Source organism: Urocitellus parryii, chromosome 1, assembly GCF_045843805.1.
Source record: "Urocitellus parryii isolate mUroPar1 chromosome 1, mUroPar1.hap1, whole genome shotgun sequence".
NCBI classification, from domain to species: domain Eukaryota; kingdom Metazoa; phylum Chordata; class Mammalia; order Rodentia; family Sciuridae; genus Urocitellus; species Urocitellus parryii.
In genome coordinates, this window is record NC_135531.1 from 102,303,936 (window position 1) to 102,323,000 (window position 19,065).

Consider the following 19,065-nt stretch of genomic DNA (forward strand, 5'->3'; position numbering starts at 1 on the left):
CTCTGTCACATCTGACTCAGGGCGCTTCTGGCCAGGCATTTCAGGGTTAGGTGAAAACGACCAGTAGTAGGCTTTTGGGGAAAATGCCACGTTTAACATGGCTGTCTCACCAGGACGCAATAATCCACACCCAATATGGACACCAAGCAAGCCCAGCCCCAGCCCCGGATGACAACACTCCGGAATGCCGGAGCAGCGGCGGAAGCGGAAGCACCTAGGCGGTGGGGGCCGCGGGAAGTGTCTGTCGGGTTTCTCCCTCCCTCTCAACCACAATAACAGACTGAGGGCCGGCGTAGGTGAGGCGGCGGCCGAGGGGCTCGGGGAATGCTAGGCGGGAGGCAAAGCCGGGGATGCGTGAGGCAGGGCAGCGGCGGCCGGATGAGCGATTCCGGGGCTCCCAACTGCCTGGACTCTCGGTCTCTGGGCCCCTTAGGGCCTAGAGCTCCCGGGAGAGCTGGGGACGAACATAGGCCTTGCTTGCGGGGTTTGCACCTGGCCCAAGATTCCAGCTTGCGGAGCCTTATGTGGGCCTCAATTTCCTCCACTAAGTGGGAGACTTAGACTGGTCAACTTTTGCCCTCCCCCTTCCCCTGGGCATCACGAATTCCACGATTTTAATCTTAAATCGGTATTTAGGCTTGTAAATTGTGAAAGGCCTATCGTCAGTGTATTGAGGGGATGCACCTGAGCCGGATGCAAGGAATAAATCTTTGAGAGTCTGTCACGTCCGAGGTTCAGAAGCCCCGAGTTCTAGTTTTACCTGGTCCTCTTGCTCACTTTGTGACCTTGTCCAGGTCCATTACCACTGTTCGCTTATCTCTAAAAATGAATGCGTTGGGTGTCTGATGTCCCTGTCAGCTCTGAAAATCATATTCTCAGTTCCTCTTTCATGGAATTTTAGACCTGGAAAGCATCTCCTTCCTGCACCCGGCTGGCCAAAGAGTTAAAACTGATAAGAGATGTCTATAGCGTTTCTTTCCAGATTCCAAGGGGATAAAAGCTGCTGGGCATTTAAGAAGGATCACATGCATTGGGAAGCTCTGTCGTGTAAACCTAAACCAGCAATGTAATCACTACAGAGTGAAAAATAGGAGAACTTGGTTTTTGTCCTAAAGTTACTTTATATTTGATGGTTAACTTTGGTCAAATCCTTTCTCGACTTGAGATTTCTTATCTGTTAAAGGAAAGTGTTGGATAGGTCGCTGGTTCTTAACATTCCTTTCTCATTCCCTGTAGCACAACTGAAGAACAAAATAATGGCTTTATAAAGCTATGATTTTCTGGCGGATGGAGAAATTGGAGTGTGGAGGGAATGAATTATGTAGTTATAGATTGAAAAAGATCTGTGCTTGTAATTTTCAACTTTTATTTTGGGAATACTAGTTTAGGTGATCCATAAGTCTCCAACCTCTCTAAAAATTGTAATAGTGCACTTTTAATGTGCTCTTTGGTGAAGACTACAGATAATGTTTACTGACTGTGTTCAAAGTATATATTTTTATCTTTAGTCAAAAAGGAACTAATGCATAGTGTAAGAGAAAAAGAAAAAAAAGCTAGGTTTTGGTAAAGTTAGTTGGTATAATGAAGTGAAATAAAATTGAACTGGTGTTGAAGGCTTTTCTTCAGCAGTGATCCATTATGTCTCTGTGGCTTTGGATAAGTAGCCTCCACATCTCTGGCCTCACTTTCCTTATCTATAAAATGAAAGATTGAACTGGATGATTACTAGGCCTTTTCAGCACTATAATTCTGTGTTGTTGTTTGTTGTTCTTGTTGTTTGTTTTGTTTTTATTTCAGCAGCTCAATGAATGTGGTTTGGCTTTTCTGTAGGCAAAAGAGTATGCTCTAGGTAATACTTATGTAAGATATTCTGTTAATATTAATTCAGTAACATGCAAGATTACTTTGATATAATAAATTGAAGCTAAGAGAAACTAAAGAGAGACATTAGAAACCTGAAGGACTGGGAAGCCCCTCAAAGGGATCATTGAGGATACTGAAAAGTTTTACATGAGACATGTGTTTTTTTTGTTGTTGTTGTTGAGGATAATGAAAAGTAATTTTGGGTTGTAGTGAATTGAAATGACTGGTAGAATCTCTTCCCACTTTGAGGTTGTCACCTTCCTGGGGAGAAAGACTTTGTATGGGCTAGTACTTGATAGACAGTAAAAATTTAAATAAATAAATGAGTGAGGGGGTGAATAGATGATTAAATAATAGTAATCAAGAAAAGTTGCTCCCCCCCCCAATCGTCATTGATTACATACAAAATGAGAAATTGTGAAAATTTTACAAGAGATCCCTGAATTTCTGGTGCATTATAAGATAAGTTGCTTTAGTTCTTCTTTTGAAGTGCTAGTAAGAGACAAACATGGGTTTGTCTGAGGAAAGGAATAATTAATAGAATAAGTTAGGGATGGAGGTAGTTGTTGACAAGAGAACAGATATAGCAAGATTTTTAGTTGTAATGGTTTGGGGGAGTATAAGAGAAGAGACAGTGTTTTCATAGGAATCAAGAGATTTTCAGGATTATGAACCATAAGAGTTCTAACATTTTTTATGGAAATAGAGTTTTAAAAAGAGGAGATTGATTTTACAAGCCAGGAAATGTTGGGAGATAGCTTTAATCATGAAGGGGTAAAAGACATGTAATTTTGGGAGCAAACTAAGTGAATCTATAGGTGTATTATAGTTTTGAGATAAGGAAGATATTTGAACAGGCAAAATGGAAGGAGAAGAGCACTCTCTAGAAACATATTTTTTAAGAACCCTGGTTTAAAAAATATTTACCAACTTATGTGTAAGAATGTATTTGGGATACTAGGATAAAATTGAAGCTTTCTGTTGCTAAAGGCTGCTGAACAGGCAACCATGGAATGATTCTAGCCTATCCAGGTAGCAGAGGCTACTGAATGTGGGAGCCTAAATTAGATGGACCACAAACCCCAAGTTGGGAAGGAGGGTGTGGTCAGAGGTATTTCTATAAGAGCATCCTGAAGCCCATCTCCAAGCATTGGGACATAGCTCTGGAATGCTGGGAGACAACTATTGTGGCACAGGACTGACTTGATGATAGGGTGTGTAGTATAGGCTGGAAAGTTTGAATCCCAGCCTGTGTTCTGACATTTACTATGTGACCCTAGGCAAGTAACTTATTGACTTATCCTCTCTAGTTCTGTTTGTCCATTTGAAAATTTAGAGAACCAGTCTTGGATATAGATCTCTAGATGTCTGTGGATTGCCCGAAATTGTATTTGTAATTCTGCTTGCATTGAGCCTGGGGAGAGAGAGAATGTGCCACTTTTGTCATATTCTCACATGGGTTTGTAACCCATAAAAAATTAACTGTGTGCCTAAGTAAGGGTCCTTCAACTTTTAACATTTGGATTGACTATAATTCTTCAGAATGACATTTCTTTGAGGTTTAGAACCCAAGCCTCCAGAACTTGGCTTGCCCTACAAATAGCACTTGGTACTGCAAAACAGAATCTTCACCTATATATAGTCACCTGTTATTTCTACCCACCTGTTCCTTACCCTCCATAACTCCTCTACTAGCCTTCCTTCAACTCATCATCTATCTCTGCTGCTGGAATTTTCCTTCTTTACTCTTGTTCTTTTAACCTTTTACTGTGTTGATTCTTCCTTACTTACCTTGTTGAATTTAAGTGAGGACAGAATGGTTAGTGGTATGTTTTGGAAGAAGGGGTGGGAAGGAACGAACAGAGGGTTGTCATTGGCAGTTTTCTCCATTTACATGCCTCTTTATCCCTTTTCCCACTGACAGGAAAAGCTGTTAAGAGATAGGGTATACTTCTGAGAGACACTGTCACCACTTGGAACTTTGCAAGAGTTGCATGGTGTTTTCTTATACAGGAAAACCATACCCCTATTCCTCAGTACCTAGAATGAAATGCTCAGCATATCCTAGCTGGGAGTTTCACAGTAAAGGTGATTCTACTTTGGTGTTCATTTTAAGACTGAGTAAGGGTAGCAGAAAATAAACTATTTCTTTTATTTTCTGAACATTTTCAGAGACGCCTACCTGGAAGGTGTCTGAAGAGGGCTGGTGGTTTTCCTCCTGGTTATATAGGTCCTCACCTGTCAACCTCCTTAATTTTTGTGGCATAAAGATCTTATCCTTTACCCCTGTTTTCATCTTCACTGTCCTCTTCCCCATCAGAGGTTTACAACAGAGGAGTCCCTACTCTACCTGCCAACTATGTAGCTATAAGACCAAGCCTTCAGTTCTAGGCATAATACAGGAAATAGGAATGCTGTTTTACTTAAAATTTTATTAGTCCTGTTAAATTTAGGTTTTTTGGTAGTTAATGTAAATGCAGACTATAGGTTAAATAGACTTTTGTGGTTTTGCTGGAGACCTAATCTCCTAATGTTGTGTAACATGATTTCTGTGAGTGAATATTTTGAGTTCTAGAAAAACAAAATTTTGTAAATATAATGATATTTAAGATGGGGGCTATTTAATTTAAACATTTAAGTGTGGGTTGTACATTGGGGCTACTAAATATGACTCACAAAACTATAGTTTTGCAAAATTACAAGGAACAATCAAAGATTTATAATCTTAAGGGGGAAGGTGTGAGTTAAATGACATGGATTTGGTGAAGCAAAAGAAGAAGGGCTAACAAAGAATCAAGAGCATGGTCTCTGAAGGGTTAAGAGTCTTAAAGCTGAATCCTGTGCTAACTGGAGGATTGATCTGAACAAGTGGGTAATCCATAAGTGGATTGGTCTATGCTGGCTAGTAGTTGAGGCTTTTGCATGTTAAAGGGTAGCTGCAAGTTGTGCGTGTCCTTATTGGAGTAAAATCTGATTGTATTATCACCTGTGTTATAGGCTTGTTGCTGAGATCATCAAATGCTGTGGTAGCAAACAGTGCTCATAGGAGCGTGAAATAGTTCTTAGCAGCAGCCTTGGAGCTATTGTGGATGCATATGGAATACTGGAAAGACTGATGGATATTCATACACCAGACATATTTGAGGATTTATTATGAACAAAGACTTCGTTATTCCTAGAGGCAAGCCTGAGATAATTTTCCTGGCAGAAACATGGCTGATAAAACACTTCACAGATTATTATTGAAGTTTAAGTTAAGTTCCACAGGGAGCTCAGATGAAGGAGTATGTAGAAGTTTTCACAGAAGACAACAGTTAAGCTAGATTTTGACATCTGGCTAATAGTTTTCTAGACAGTAAGGGAAAGGAAAGGCATTCCAGCCAGAGTTAATAGCATACTGGAAAAGAAAGACCAATGTTTGGGGGAACTGAGAAGATACCAATTCTGCTGCAGTTGGGTATATATACACCAAGGAGCAAGTGTTGAGAGTTGGAAAGATGAGTTTGGGAAGGTGATTTGAAACTAGTTTAAGAGGATTTTATCCTCTAGGAACTCTAGGATTTCATGTAGACTGCTTCTTTGTTGTCATTAACGTTTTGTTTGTGTTTTAGGAAACATAATATTTGTAGCTAATCTGAAATTTTCGAAAAATGGAGGAGAATGTGGAGTTCAAAATAAAAGTTTCTTGGGCTGGGGATGTGGCTCAAGCGGTAGCGTGCTCGCCTGGCATGCGTGCGGCCCAGGTTCGATCCTCAGCACCACATACAAACAAAGATGTTGTGTCTGCCAAAAACTAAAAAAAATAAAAAATTTTAAAAAAATAAAATAAATAAATAAAAGTTTCTTTCCCACTTTTTCTAAACCTCTATTACTCCCCAGGGGTAATCTCTGTTAATATTTTGCCATGGATCCTTTCAAAAATGGCATGTACAAATATATCTTTTATATTTGTCTTTCTTTTATACAAATGGGATCATACTTTATATAATTTGATTTATATAGTCTTTATATAACTTGATTTTATTTTTCACTTTATGAAATCAGAGAAATGTTTTAAAAAGATAGCTCTAGCTTTGGTGTGGAATATGTCATGCTAAGCATTTACTTACTCAGTAAATTGCTTACTGCTTGTCTGATCTATGCTCGGCTTTTGGCTAGGATCTGGGGACACAGTAGTGGATATTATTTAAGAAGCCATCACAACAGCCTAGATGAGGGTTGATAGACTTCTGAAAGCCAGGGACAATGGATACAAGAACAGTATTGTGGTAAAATTGATAAGTATAACTCATCAAGTGGTAAATGGGAGATCAGAGTATATTTTTGATGATTTTAAAGTTTATAATTTAGAAATATAGTAAACTACATTATGGAAGAAAGGTTGTTTGTGTTGTGTTTGGGAGGGGAATTTGTGGTTGTGTAGAGCGTTCAGTTTAGATATGTATTTGAAGGATGTTCAAGGTACAAGTTGAACGTTTCTGATAGGTACAGGAAACATAAAGGTCATAGCTCAGAAGAAAAAGGAGGTAATGTTGGGAAAGGATACAGTTGGCCAGAAAGAAGAAGGCTTGTGGATAATTGTTAAAGGAGACTCGGGAGTACCATAGAAGAATAAAGAAGACCTGAGAGCCAAAGGATGAGAAAGAAGGAGTGGTTAGCAGCACCCCATTATGACAGGTCAGGTGAGGAGCACTGAAGAGGAAGTACTGACTTTGATAGCAAGTTTAAAATGACCACAGAGCAGTTCCAAAATCTCTCACAAGATGGGAAGATTAATTTGGAATAGGGAGGGCAGTAAACAGAAAGAGATGGGTTGTGATATAATCAAAAGCAAGTGAGTATATTTATAATGTTTTTGTAGGTAGTTTCTGAGTATAATCTTTTTTTTTTCTCCAGAGGTGTGTTAGCCAGAATGTGATAACATAAGTCAGTTTCTGAGAAGTGAAAATAGATGTCACAGATTCAGTGTATCATAACTTGTAAGCCTATTCCTTACAGAATTCTTTAGGCCCATATGCTGTTAGATGCCTAATGACACACATCTATACACAATTCTAAAATCTTATTTCTCTGACTTCTTAGGCCACAGCTCAATAGAAACAACAAATTAGAGGTGTTTGATTGAAGTAAGTATGGGATTCAGGAGAGGCAAGCACGTTGACACCTGTAAGAAGTAATAACACATAATCTTTCATTGAGAGAAGAAGAGATCAGGACACAGGCATGCTGGCAGGCACAAGAAATTTGAGTATTTACTTAGCTCATCAGTTTGCTCCACTTTCCTGCTGAAGCAAAGGAACCCCAGGAATCCATGTATTCAGTAATCCCTGCCCAGCTGGTGCCCTTTTCCCCTTTGAGGTGCTTGAGCTCTCTTGAGTGTAGCTCATTCCCCTCTCACTTCCAGAGCTCTTTAGTGGTTTTCCCTCCTTAAGGATCAAGAGTGCTTCTAGCAGGCTAGGGATGTGGCTCAAGCGATAGTGTGCTTGCCTGGCCTGGCATGCGCGGGGCACTGGGTTCGATCCTCAGAACCACATAAAAATAAAAAATAAAGATGTTGTGTCCACCGAAAACTAAAAAATAAATATTAAAAAATTCTCTCTCTCTCTCTCTCTCTCTCTCTCTCTCTCTCAAAAAAAAAAAAAAAAAGTGCTGCTAGCAATTCACCCTCCTCTTACTTCCTTTTTCTTATAACCCTCTGTACCCTAACACCTTTGGGTTCAAAGAGTTCCTTCTTACTGTCAGGCACCTGCTATTTGCACCTTCAAGAATGCTTTTCTTCCCTCTCTACTTCCTTTTTTTAGTGTTAATTCCTGCTCTTCCTTCAGATACCAGTTCCATTGTCCCTTAGAAATAGCATTAGTGACTCAGGCTTTCTTGTTGTATGCTGCTTTACAACTGTGTTTACTTTCTTTACAGCACTTATTTATAATTCCAGGTTCACTTGCATGGTTATTTGATTATTTGTTTTCATTTGTCTCCAGAGTCCTTTGTTCACAAAGCTAGACACATATAACAGGCATTCAAAATAAATGTCTTTAGACATGTTGAAGTCATGTCTGAATTAATGTGTATGTGAATGTACCTCCTTTCAGCTGTCAACCTGTGCCGTCATCTCTATGTACATTAATACTACAAAAATCAACATTTACTATAAACTGTTCTATACCTGGACCACCATTAGTAAAAACATTTGTTGACAAGACAGTTTGACAGGCTGTTACTCCCATGTGCTGATCAACAAACAAAACATCTGGGTGCTCATTCATCCTTCTCTCCTGCCCTCTATTTTCTCCCTTCCTTTCTTTTTCTTCTTCCTCTCTCACTAGGGCTTATTTTAAAGAGAGAGAAAGCCTACTCCAACCTCTGAAATTGTATACTTTTTGAGGAGAAGGTCTATAATTTTTATCAGATTACAAAGTGTTCTGTGACTGATTCGTGTAGTCTCACCCCCTCAGTTTATAGGTAGGAAAATGAAAAATTTAAAAGGTTCATTCACATTCATAGAAATAATATGTGACAAATCCAGAATGGGAGCCCCAGAGTCTCTCTGCATTCCTCCTGTTATTTTAGGGACAACTTTTACAAAATGTTGGTCTCCTTAGTACTGATGGCATTGTAGGTGGAGGATGTGGCATAGGTTTACAGCTGAAAGAAGGTTTATTAGCTTATTTATAAATTTAGACACACCCTCTCACATTTATTTTGAATGCATATTGATAATCACAAACTTACAGAGTTAGAAAGGGTTTTGTGTTTCCTAGTTTAATGATCTTACTGTGAAGAATTAGGTGCTTGAAGAAATTAGGTGAATTAGCTAGAGAACAACAGAATACAAATTCAAAAATGAGTCAATTTCTGGATTTTTGATTATTCTAAATAATGAATATTTATAATTTAATTTCTCTTTTAGAAAAAGATGTTCTGTACCTTTAGTATAAAACAGATTAATTTTCTTAATCTGAATATGGTGTATATCAGTATAGTAGGTTTGCCTGTTAGTATTTTAAAATAAATGTCATTTTATCTAGCTTTCTTTTTTTTTTTTTGTGGTTATAGATAGACAACATGCCTTTATTTATTTGGTAATTTTTTTGTGTGGTGCTAAGGATTGAACCTAGTGTTTCACACATGCTAGGTAAGTGCTCTGCCACTGAGCTACAGCCCTAGCCCTTACGTAGCTTTTAATAGGGATAATTCTGTGTCTGGATTTGGTATACTTCTTTAATCTACTCCTCTTCTCCGCTTGCTTTTCAGGTGCTTTGAATTTAAATAAACAAAAGGGGAGATTTATTTTTTGATACTGGGACAACATAGCAATGGGACCACGAAAGAAAAGTGTTAAAACATGTCTCATGGACAATGAAATCCCAGAGGAAACTATATCAGATGAAACAAAGGACTATATGAATCAACTTTCACATGAAGTACTTTGTCACATTTTTAGGTAAGATTTTATTTAGTTGACTTCCATGTACTTGGATATAAACGTTTAGCAAACCTTAGTGCTGTGTTGTTTAATATGATAGTTTCTAGCAACATGGGGCAAGTAGATTTAAATAAAGTGAAAATTCAGTTTCTCAGTTGCAGTAACTACATTTCAGGTGTTTAGTGGCTATATATGGCTAGTGGCTACTATATAGGACAGCACAGGACCACTAGCCACATAATAGAACTTTCCTAAGTTCTATTAGAAAACCTTTCCTTTTCTGGATTAACATGTCTAGGCTTCTAGGAATTTTTATTGACAGATTTATTGGCTTATGTAACCACCATGCATGTACAACATAAGGCAGTGTTTCTGACTTTGATTGTCACCTGCAGTGATACTGTGCCTTATGCTCAGTATACACATATATGTAAGTGATGAAAACAAAAGTTTTGTGAAAAAGTACCCATAATACTATATGCAGTACACACCTTAAAGTTGTTTTGTGATTAACATAACAAAGTTTTCTTTAACCAAAACTTTTTAACGTTTCAGATTATTACTCAGGCTACATCATAACAATAATCAAATAAACAAACATAAAAATGTCATTCCATTTCCATCACTTTCTTCTTTGAGGAATTGTACTTTTTACATTATTCAAATAAACAAATTTTAACATATTTCCTCTGTGGAGCTAGAGACTCAAGTTAGAATCCTAGGTCCATGATTTACTAACTGTGGACCATAATAGATATAAAGATGTTTACCGTAAGTATTTGGTGAAATAGTGATTTTAAAACACTCATTGCATTTTATGGCATAAACCCTTGGTCAGTGTAATGATTATTGTGTTCTGTCTTTTCATATAATGCTACATGATTTTTATTATTATTTTAGTCATTGCTTTCTATGCCTTCAAATGTATATTTGACATAAAATGATTTTTCTTATTGTCCAACATCTAGATTGTTTCCAATTTTCTCTTTTCTGCAAAAATAATTGCAATTAACTTTTCTAAGTAACTTGGTTTTCCTTTATATCACATTATTTACCTAGAAAAAAAAAATGTTCATATATGAAGGTCTAAGAAATGTTGTTGAATTTTTATAAATTACTGAATATTTGCAGATTACAAAGTTTTTAAATAATGATTTTAAGGAATTGTGTACTTTATTTTTCTTCTCTATTGTAAATTTGTATTAGTCTTTGAGTAAGCAGTTTGTTACTCTATGACACAATACAGCTTTTGTTAATTCTGTCTAGTATTAAAAGACCCAATTAAAATAATAGATTTTTTTTTTAATAAAGTAAAATGATACTAAGGTTCATCTGTTGGAGTAGCCAAAAATTTTAGAAAAATCTAGCCATATAAGATGTTTAAGTACATTCTAATATATATAATAGATTTGGTGCTGATGAATATAGCCAGACAGTTGGGCAAAACAGGCAAACATAGACTCTATATGTAGATTCAAATTCATGTGGAGAACTAATTTGTGATAAAATTAATATTCACATCAATGAGGAAAGACTAATAAGTATTATTCACTGATGTCACAACCTGTAAACTACCCTATTAACAGCCTATAAACCCTACACAAACCTATAAAATAAAAGCATATCCTGATCTCTCATATTTTAAAACAAATTCTAAATGGATCAAAGAATTAAACAATAAGCCATTAAAATTCTAAAGGAAAGCATAGATAAAATTATTTCTGGGGATGGATATTGGATTTGGTTGGATAAATATTACTATATATATGTGTCTCTCTCTCTCTCTCTCTCTCTCTCTCTCTCTCTCTCTCTATATATATATATATATATATATATATATATATAATTATCATATTGAATTCCATAAAGATACATAAATACTGTGTGTCAGGTGTAAAGTGCTAGAATGTATTATGAACAAATTAAATTATGTTTTAAATTATAAGTAAATAGGTAACATTTTGCATTTCAACAGACCCCTTTCAAATGAAGGGGTAGAATCAAGTAGAAGTATCTTACCCAGGTTCTGATGAAGAAAATACTTAGCAAATTGACTGAATGTAAGAAGAACCATGGACTGAGCTAAGTTCTTGAACTTGGTATGATATGTTTATTCTAAAAATAAATAGATTGTTTTGTTTTATTTTTAGGCTCCTATTTTTTTTTTTTTTTTTTTTAAATTTGAGGACTTCTGTTATAGTGGTGTGGTAACAACTTAACACATGTTCATGAAACAGGAAAACTTTTGGCCTTCCTTAAAAAAAAAAAAAAAAAAGCAAAACAAAACAAAAAGACCCCCTATGCTGTATCTGTTAACAGCATTTTTTCTAAAATGTGAAATGTAGTATTTATATGCCTTTTAATTCCTCTAGTTTTTTAAAGATCTGTGAAGAAAAAAAATATATTTTCTTTTTAGGGCAAATGTGATATTAAAACATTTTGATATTGATTTTTTTAGTACTGATCTGTTTTTTTTTTTTTTAAAGGGAGCATACAATTAACCCAGACAGGTATTTTTGATGACAATTATTTAGGAAAAAAGTATTGAGGTGGCAAAATTTGACATAGAAGAATGTTGTTTTTCATTATTTATAAAATGTGTAGTCATGTAGTTTCTTATAATTCTCCTTAGGTCTAAGTTATAGAGACTGTAAATTAAGTTGTGGCAAACTAATGTTTTATGGTAGGAAATTTGATTTGATATGATTCTCTTTATTTAAATAGCATTAAGGGGGAAGGGAGAGAGGCCAGATGTAGAGAGCAGTGGAACAGAGAAATATTCAGCTTACATATGTGCACTTTCCCTCTAGAATTGGCATAATTTTTAGAAATTAGAGTTTGATCAAACCATGTTGACATCCCTGCCCTTTCTCCTTCTTACCTAGTTCTGTAACTTTTTGCAGGTTTAACTTATTTGGGCCAATTTCATCACTTATAAAATGGCATAATAACAGCATTTACCAGATCAGTGAGGATTCCAGGAAATAGAAAAAGATATACTCAACTGATAGTTTAATGAATAATGAAGGTCATATTTATAGTGGTGTAGATAAGGTTGAAGGAACCAGTAAGGGATGTTGTAGAATTCAGCTAGCAGCAGCAGAAAGCCAGCTAGCACCTTGAATTGGCCAAAGGCATCTATTAGCCAGAGGACCAGAGAATATAGCAGGACAGAAAGGGGAAGAAAATGGCCTGTGGGGAGAGCCATGTAGCAAAGCCAGCTACTTAGCTTGTAAGATCATTGTGAAACAGTAATCAGAGCACAGTGTGTGTGACCCAGTATAATATTGACTCAATAGGATGACTTCCGCTTTTTAATAAATATTAATTAGGTGTGTAAGGGTGGTAAGAGAGAGTCATGAGATTTTCTGATCTGTCAAAATGTGTATTGGTTTTTGAAAACAGAAATAGAGGTTAGTTGAAAAGTTTCAGGAAGAAAGAGATAAGATTGGGAAAGAGGAAATTGTGATTAAGATGAGGTGTCCTCACTTAATATTCATGCAATACCCTTATCAATGTATGTCACCTTAAAGATAAAAGATCTAGGAAAAGAAATTGTATACAGGTAAATTAGTGTACATGTTTGTTTATAAAAAAAATAGAGTTCAATGAGTGGGGATAGTTGAAAGGGAACAGAGTAACTACATGAAATGGGTTTGTCAAAGTTGCCAAATAATATTGGCCTTGTTCAAGTTAATTGGTTCTTTATGATCTTTCCCTTCCCTTAGCATACCTTTAAATACACTGAGGTTTTTTTCTTGCATTCTTTCTTTTTTTGTTTGTTTATAAATATTTTTTGTATATAGAAACTTAAGAAGAAAGACAGGTTTTATCAAATGACCCATGGAGAGAGCTTAATACTTTATTTGCATACTTTAATATTTGCTGACTTACCTGTTTTTCAGTAAGAAGCTTTATGACTTTATGGATGTTAACCTCAGAGTCCTACAAATTTCCAATTATGTTTGAAGGGTAGGAGATTGGTGGAAGGAAAAAAGTTACTTTTTTCAAAGGAAGAAAATATTTACCTATTTGATAAAAGTGAGTTTCTTTCTCTCACAAAGGTACCTCCCTCTGCAGGATATTATGTGTATGGAATGTCTTTCCCGGAAGCTAAAGGAAGCAGTGACCCTATATCTGAGAGTTGTGAGGGTTGTGGATCTCTGTGCAGGGCGGTGGTGGGAATACATGCCAAGTGGTAAGTACATTTAGCTGTAGATACTGGAAAGTATAACAGTGATTCCATGAAATGTGACTTCTTGTCTTAAGAAAAGCAATTTAAGTAACCTTGTATATGGAGAGGTAGGATTTTATATAAATTATTTACATTTATTTTAGGTTTGTGAGATGCATTTGCCTGAAGTTTTACTGTTTTAGTGATCTGCTTTTTCATTTTCTGCTCCTTGAGGAACTATACCAGCCTGCTTCACACATGAATGGAGAACACATTACTGAGCTCTTAATAAGTATCATATGTGTTATGTTAGGTGATGTGTCATTTATTCTATATTGTAGGCTTTGGTGAGTGGTGACCTTCTCTATCGTCATTCCCCCCCCCCCCATCTTAACTGCACTCTCTAGTTAAGCAAATATTTATCTATTTTTACAAAACTGCTCAAGTAAGCCACAGAAATTATACTTCTGGAACGAACTTTCAGTTCTTTAGTAGTTTCAAAGGCCAATTCTAGGTTTTACAGATTCTCAAATCTGAGTTCTTCACGTGTAACTCAGAATTAGCAGCCTAACTATAATAAATTGATCTCAGATAGAGACAGCTGGAAAACAGCTGATGACTTTAGCTTAGCAAAGCATATCTAAAAAGAACGTATTAAAATGAAAGTCTAGTCAAGGCTCTTTTCAGTTAGCCCCAGTCCATTAATTAGTATACTTTACTGTTGTTTTGGTTTTGAAACTTTTCCTATGATAGCCAGATCATGAGACTTTGAAAATATGATGAGGCCGAGGAGAACAGCAACACAAAAAGCCATAATAGAAGTAAAGAGCTAATTGTCTTATTCTTTTCTGTGATACAGAGCAGGCTACCTCCGAAATGCTAGAATATTGTGCAATTTGGGATGCTTCAAGAGTCAACTGATACCTCTTATAAGTTGGCAGGAATAGTTATCAATATGCACCTTCTCGTGAAGAACATTACAAAGACCTGAGACTAGAACTTAGCTTGGTAGAGGCAAGCCATAGTTGTTTTCAAATACTCAAAAAAGCTATCCAAAGGGAAAAGGACTTACTCACTCCAGAGAATGATTATTTGTAATGAAAGAAAAAAAATAGGGCAGCATGAAAATGATTGTCTTATTCTTTTTAATATTTTTTAGGTGTTGATGGACTTTATTTTTATTTATTTTTATGTGGTGCTGAGGATCAAACCCAGTCCCTCACACATGCTAGGCAATTGCTCTAGCACTGAGCCACAACCCAGCCCCATGATTGTCTTATTCTTCTGTTAGATTTGTTTTTATAGGGATTAGGCCAGCAGGAATTCTAGAGATGAGATTAATGTGTTAATGGAGTTAGGATAGCAGAGCTGCCATTCTATGCAATCTTTGCATTAACCTCTATGCTTCTTATCAAATTAGAGAGGAATTTATGAGCAGGTTACTGTCTTTAAAGTGATGATAAATACCTGGGAGCTCAAGGTTTCTTATCTCTGCAGTGAGTATCAGAGAGAATGGAAGCAGTCTATAGCCTAGGATAAGTTCACCCCACCTGTTCTCACTATTGCCACTCTAGCTTATGTGAAATTTAAATTCTGATTCTTTATATAAGAATACTTTGTGGTTTCTAAATGAGATTTCTGTATAATATAGTCTTATACCATCTCTGTAAAGAAGATAGAACTTTCTTCATTTATGGAGTAAGTCATCATGTAATACATGACAAGAGGATAGGCATTGAGTTTTGAATTCCAGCACTGCCACTTGGTCACTCTTAAACTCAATTCAGTTTTTACATTTGTAAGTGGGATGATAGCTTTTTTTGTTGTGTTGTGAGAAAACATAAAATGGTTAACATGTTGAATGGTTAAATCAGTAAAAGTTACTTTATACGAGATTAATAAGAACTGTTGTAAGTGTAGACACCAAGTAATCTCCCAGGTCCCCCCTTAGTCTTCACTTTTGTGACTCTAAAATTAGCATATCTCAATTAGCCCTGAACAAGCAGAATAACTATTGACACCTGGTATTTGGAGCTTCATTTTATTTTATTTTTGTACTGTAGATTTAACTGAGGGGCACTTTACCATTGAGCTATATCCCCAGCCCTTTCTATTTTTTATTTTGAGAAGAGGTCTCATTAGTTGTTTAGGGCCTCACTAAATTGCTGAGGCTTGCCTCAAACTTGAAATTTTTCTGCCTTAGCCTCCTGAGTCACTGAAATTACAGGTGTGTTCCACCATGCCTTGTTTCATTTTATTTTTGAGAGTTAAAACTTTTATCATTAGTGAGTAGATAGTTGGCATTCACCCACCTTCCAAGGCTTAGTAATAAAACATCATCTTTATGTCACTGTCTCCCTACTATTGATCAATAACTTCTGCTATTGACTTCACTTACCTTTCTCTTTTCCTATATTGTTGATTCCTACTACAAAGCACAACTGGCTTCTCAGTTAGTTAGCTCAGGAACCTGTCAGTTTGGATCACTCTTATTCACATAGCCAACTTTCATCTGTCTTTTTATCCAAAGTACAGATATGAAGACACAAATTGGTGTGAATATACTACGTATACAACCAGAGATATGAAAAATTGTGCTCTATATATGTAATAAGAATTGTAATACATTCTGCTGTCATATATAAATTAAAAAAATTTCAGAAAACAAAAAGAATGAACTGTCTTAAATGGTAGGGGAGTGATAGTGATTATTAGAGTAAATAAGATAATCAAGTTTGAGATGGGAATTAGATTCAAACTGTGAACTTCCTAAAGGTGGGAATCTTATCCTATTTATTATATTTTTAGTGTTCTGAAGACCCCTGAGGGCTTGACAGACCAGAACACCTTGCAAGAAGGGGGAAGGAGGAGGGTAGTGGTGATCACGTAGTTGGACTCTTTCCTTCTACCAGTCAAATAGGTCCATGACATCAGAGTAAAATGTATTTTTACTTGAAGGTTTCTTTGCCTCATGCAGTGGCGTACGCCTGTAATCCCAGCAGCTTGGAAGGCAGAGGCAGGAGGATCTCCAGTTCAAAGCCAGCCTCAGCTAAAGTGAGGCACTAAGCAACTCAGTGAGACCCTGTCTCTAATAAAATACAAAAGTAGGGCTACGGTTGATATTCAGTTGTCGAGTGTCCCTGAGTACAATCCCTGATACCCCAAAACAAAAATTAAAAAAAAAAGAAAAGAAAAGGCACCCACAGATAAAAAAGGCAAGAAATGGAAAGCCTCAGCTACAAAGTATTCAATCAGATTAAGTGGACTGTCTGACACATTCACATTCCCTCTGTTACTCTAGGATTGCATCTTCTGTTGTAACCATTCATTTAGCTATACTATTAGTGTGTTAGCCTTAGGAAAATGTTAAAACCTTTTGTAAAAGTTTTGGTTTTTTTAATAAAAATTTAATCGCCTAATAAATATTCATGAACAGAAAGATGAACCTGACTCTAAATATTTCCTGATTTCTCAGGATTCACAGATTCCAGTTTTCTAACACTTTTAAAGAAGATGCCAGACGTTGAACAGCTATATGGCCTTCATCCTCGGTACCTTGAGAGGCGAAGAGTAAGGGGCCATGAGGCTTTTAGCATTCCAGGAGTTCTAGAAGCTTTACAGGCATGCCCAAACTTGGTGGTGAGTATATCTGGTCAAACATTCTATGTTCATGCAGTTTCATCTAAAAGTTCCAGTGCATAGTTGGTGTCTTGATACAAAAGGAAAAGTATTGTTATAAATTAAAAGCGTTTCTTGTGCTTGCTTTGACATTATCTTCTAGGGTGTGGAAACATCTCATCTGGAATTGGTAGAATCCATTTGGACATATATGCCACATGTTCATATTTTGGGGAAATTTCGTAATCGTAATGGAGCATTTCCAATTCCTCCTGAAAATAAACTGAAAATTCCCATAGGAGCCAAAATTCAGACTTTACATTTAGTTGGTAAGTACTTATAATTCATGGGTCATTTGTAACTCTTTGAAATTCCTTGTAACTGAATACTCATTGAAAGGAAATAATGAGAATTTTAGAGTTGCCTTTCTTGATTGATGATGGCAAATGAAATGCTTGTGAGACTTGTACAAAAATTCAAACTTCACATTGAAGATCCTTTGGGAGGAATACTACTCCATAAGTGATCTGTCCCCTTTTTAAAGATCTTTTGAATAGTTTTGAGAGTTTTGTTTTGTTTTAAATTTTTTTGCCATAGAGTCAGAACCCTGCTCTTGATCTCTCTAATATCTACCTGTGGTCCTGGTTTTGCTCTCTAGAGGAGGCCTTTACAATATAGCGTTTTGGAGAGGATGAATTTGTTCTATATTTGTATTGTCCCGGGGGTATGCAGTGTCTCTAGTGAAACTGAAGAACTGAATTTTTTATTTATTTTATGTTAGTTTATTTAAATTTAAACAGCCAAGTATAGCTAGTGGCTACTTTGTTACAGAGCTAAGTCACAAACATCACAAATAAAAAATTCTAGGTAGTCATTAGATTACCTGTGTCTTTTCCAAGCAGAAAATTACCATATATTCTTCAACAAAAGCAAAGGAAAACTCTGCTATTTATCTATTTCTCTGAAAAAATTGAAATGGATTTCTCTTTTTCCAATAGCACTGTATTTGCATTGGTCACACTATGCATTCCCCATCTAAATATTCTTTGAATTATAGTCCCATAATTTCAACCCAAATAAATAGTGGCAGGTGTTTTCTGAAATTTAATTTTCCATCTTTGGCTTAGTTAGAGTATTGAAAAGAATCTGGAGTGATCCCTGATAATATAGCCTGACCTTTAATATCTCATTTATAAAATTTTTATTTATTATATGCATATTGAATGTAAACTTGTGATAGACATTATTCTAAGTATTGGGGATGGTCCAAAGAACTAAAATTTCTGAAACTGGATCATATAGGAAGGGAAAGTAACAGATATGATTTGGAGTACAATTATGGAAGAAGGGTAAAGATCTTTAGCAGCTCTTTATTTTTGGGATCCAGGAGTGATTCTGATTAGGGATTTGCATATCTAATTTGAATTTGAGTTTTTAGATAATAAAATATTAATACCTGAATTTATGATATAAACTTCTTAAGGTCAAAGACTGTTTCTGTAACTTTGTATTTTTTTTGCAGTACCTGTCTCAGTATATTGCAAATATAGGTACTTTTGGTTTTATTTGAAATATATTAATTCATGTGATTCATTGACCAGGTTAAAACTGTATGGTGATATAATAGTGAATAAACATGAATGGGAAGTGGGTAATTGTGTCCTTTGTAGAGTGGGGTTGGGGAATAATGTGGATCAAGCCTAGGGTATCTGTCTAACCTTTGCTATATTGGGTTTCCTATGTAGTATAGCCAGTGTACTACCTTCATAGTAGATGCTAACCTCAACTTTATGAATTCTGATTCTAATTTCCTCTGCTTTTCTTCCTTTGGTCTCTTTCACAATTTTACTTCCCATCTGTGGCCATATATATACAGTTCAAGCTAAAGTCATGTTGTTTTAAGGGGACTTGGTTAAAAAGTAATCCTGGTAGGTGGGAACATTCTGTTACAGGTCAGCTTTTTCAAGAACCACACCATTCAAGT

The 19,065-nt window shown here is 36.0% G+C and overlaps 1 protein-coding gene across 3 annotated transcripts in view; it reads left to right on the plus strand.

Moving 5' to 3' along the window:
* Positions 1–219: 219 nt before the first annotated feature.
* The window catches only part of Fbxo38 (F-box protein 38), a 50,325-nt gene continuing 31,479 nt past the window's right edge, over positions 220–19,065 (plus strand). For 2 of the 3 annotated variants that reach the window (XM_026384377.2, XM_026384379.2), the window contains exons 1-5: positions 220–296; positions 9,118–9,307; positions 13,354–13,487; positions 16,939–17,102; positions 17,245–17,410. In XM_026384377.2, the coding sequence (XP_026240162.1) occupies positions 9,180–9,307; positions 13,354–13,487; positions 16,939–17,102; positions 17,245–17,410 (592 nt within the window). In that variant the 5' untranslated portion in view covers positions 220–296; positions 9,118–9,179. Of the gene's footprint in view, positions 297–9,117; positions 9,308–13,353; positions 13,488–16,938; positions 17,103–17,244; positions 17,411–19,065 lie in introns of those variants that run through there. The other variant, XM_026384378.2, reaches the window with a different exon arrangement.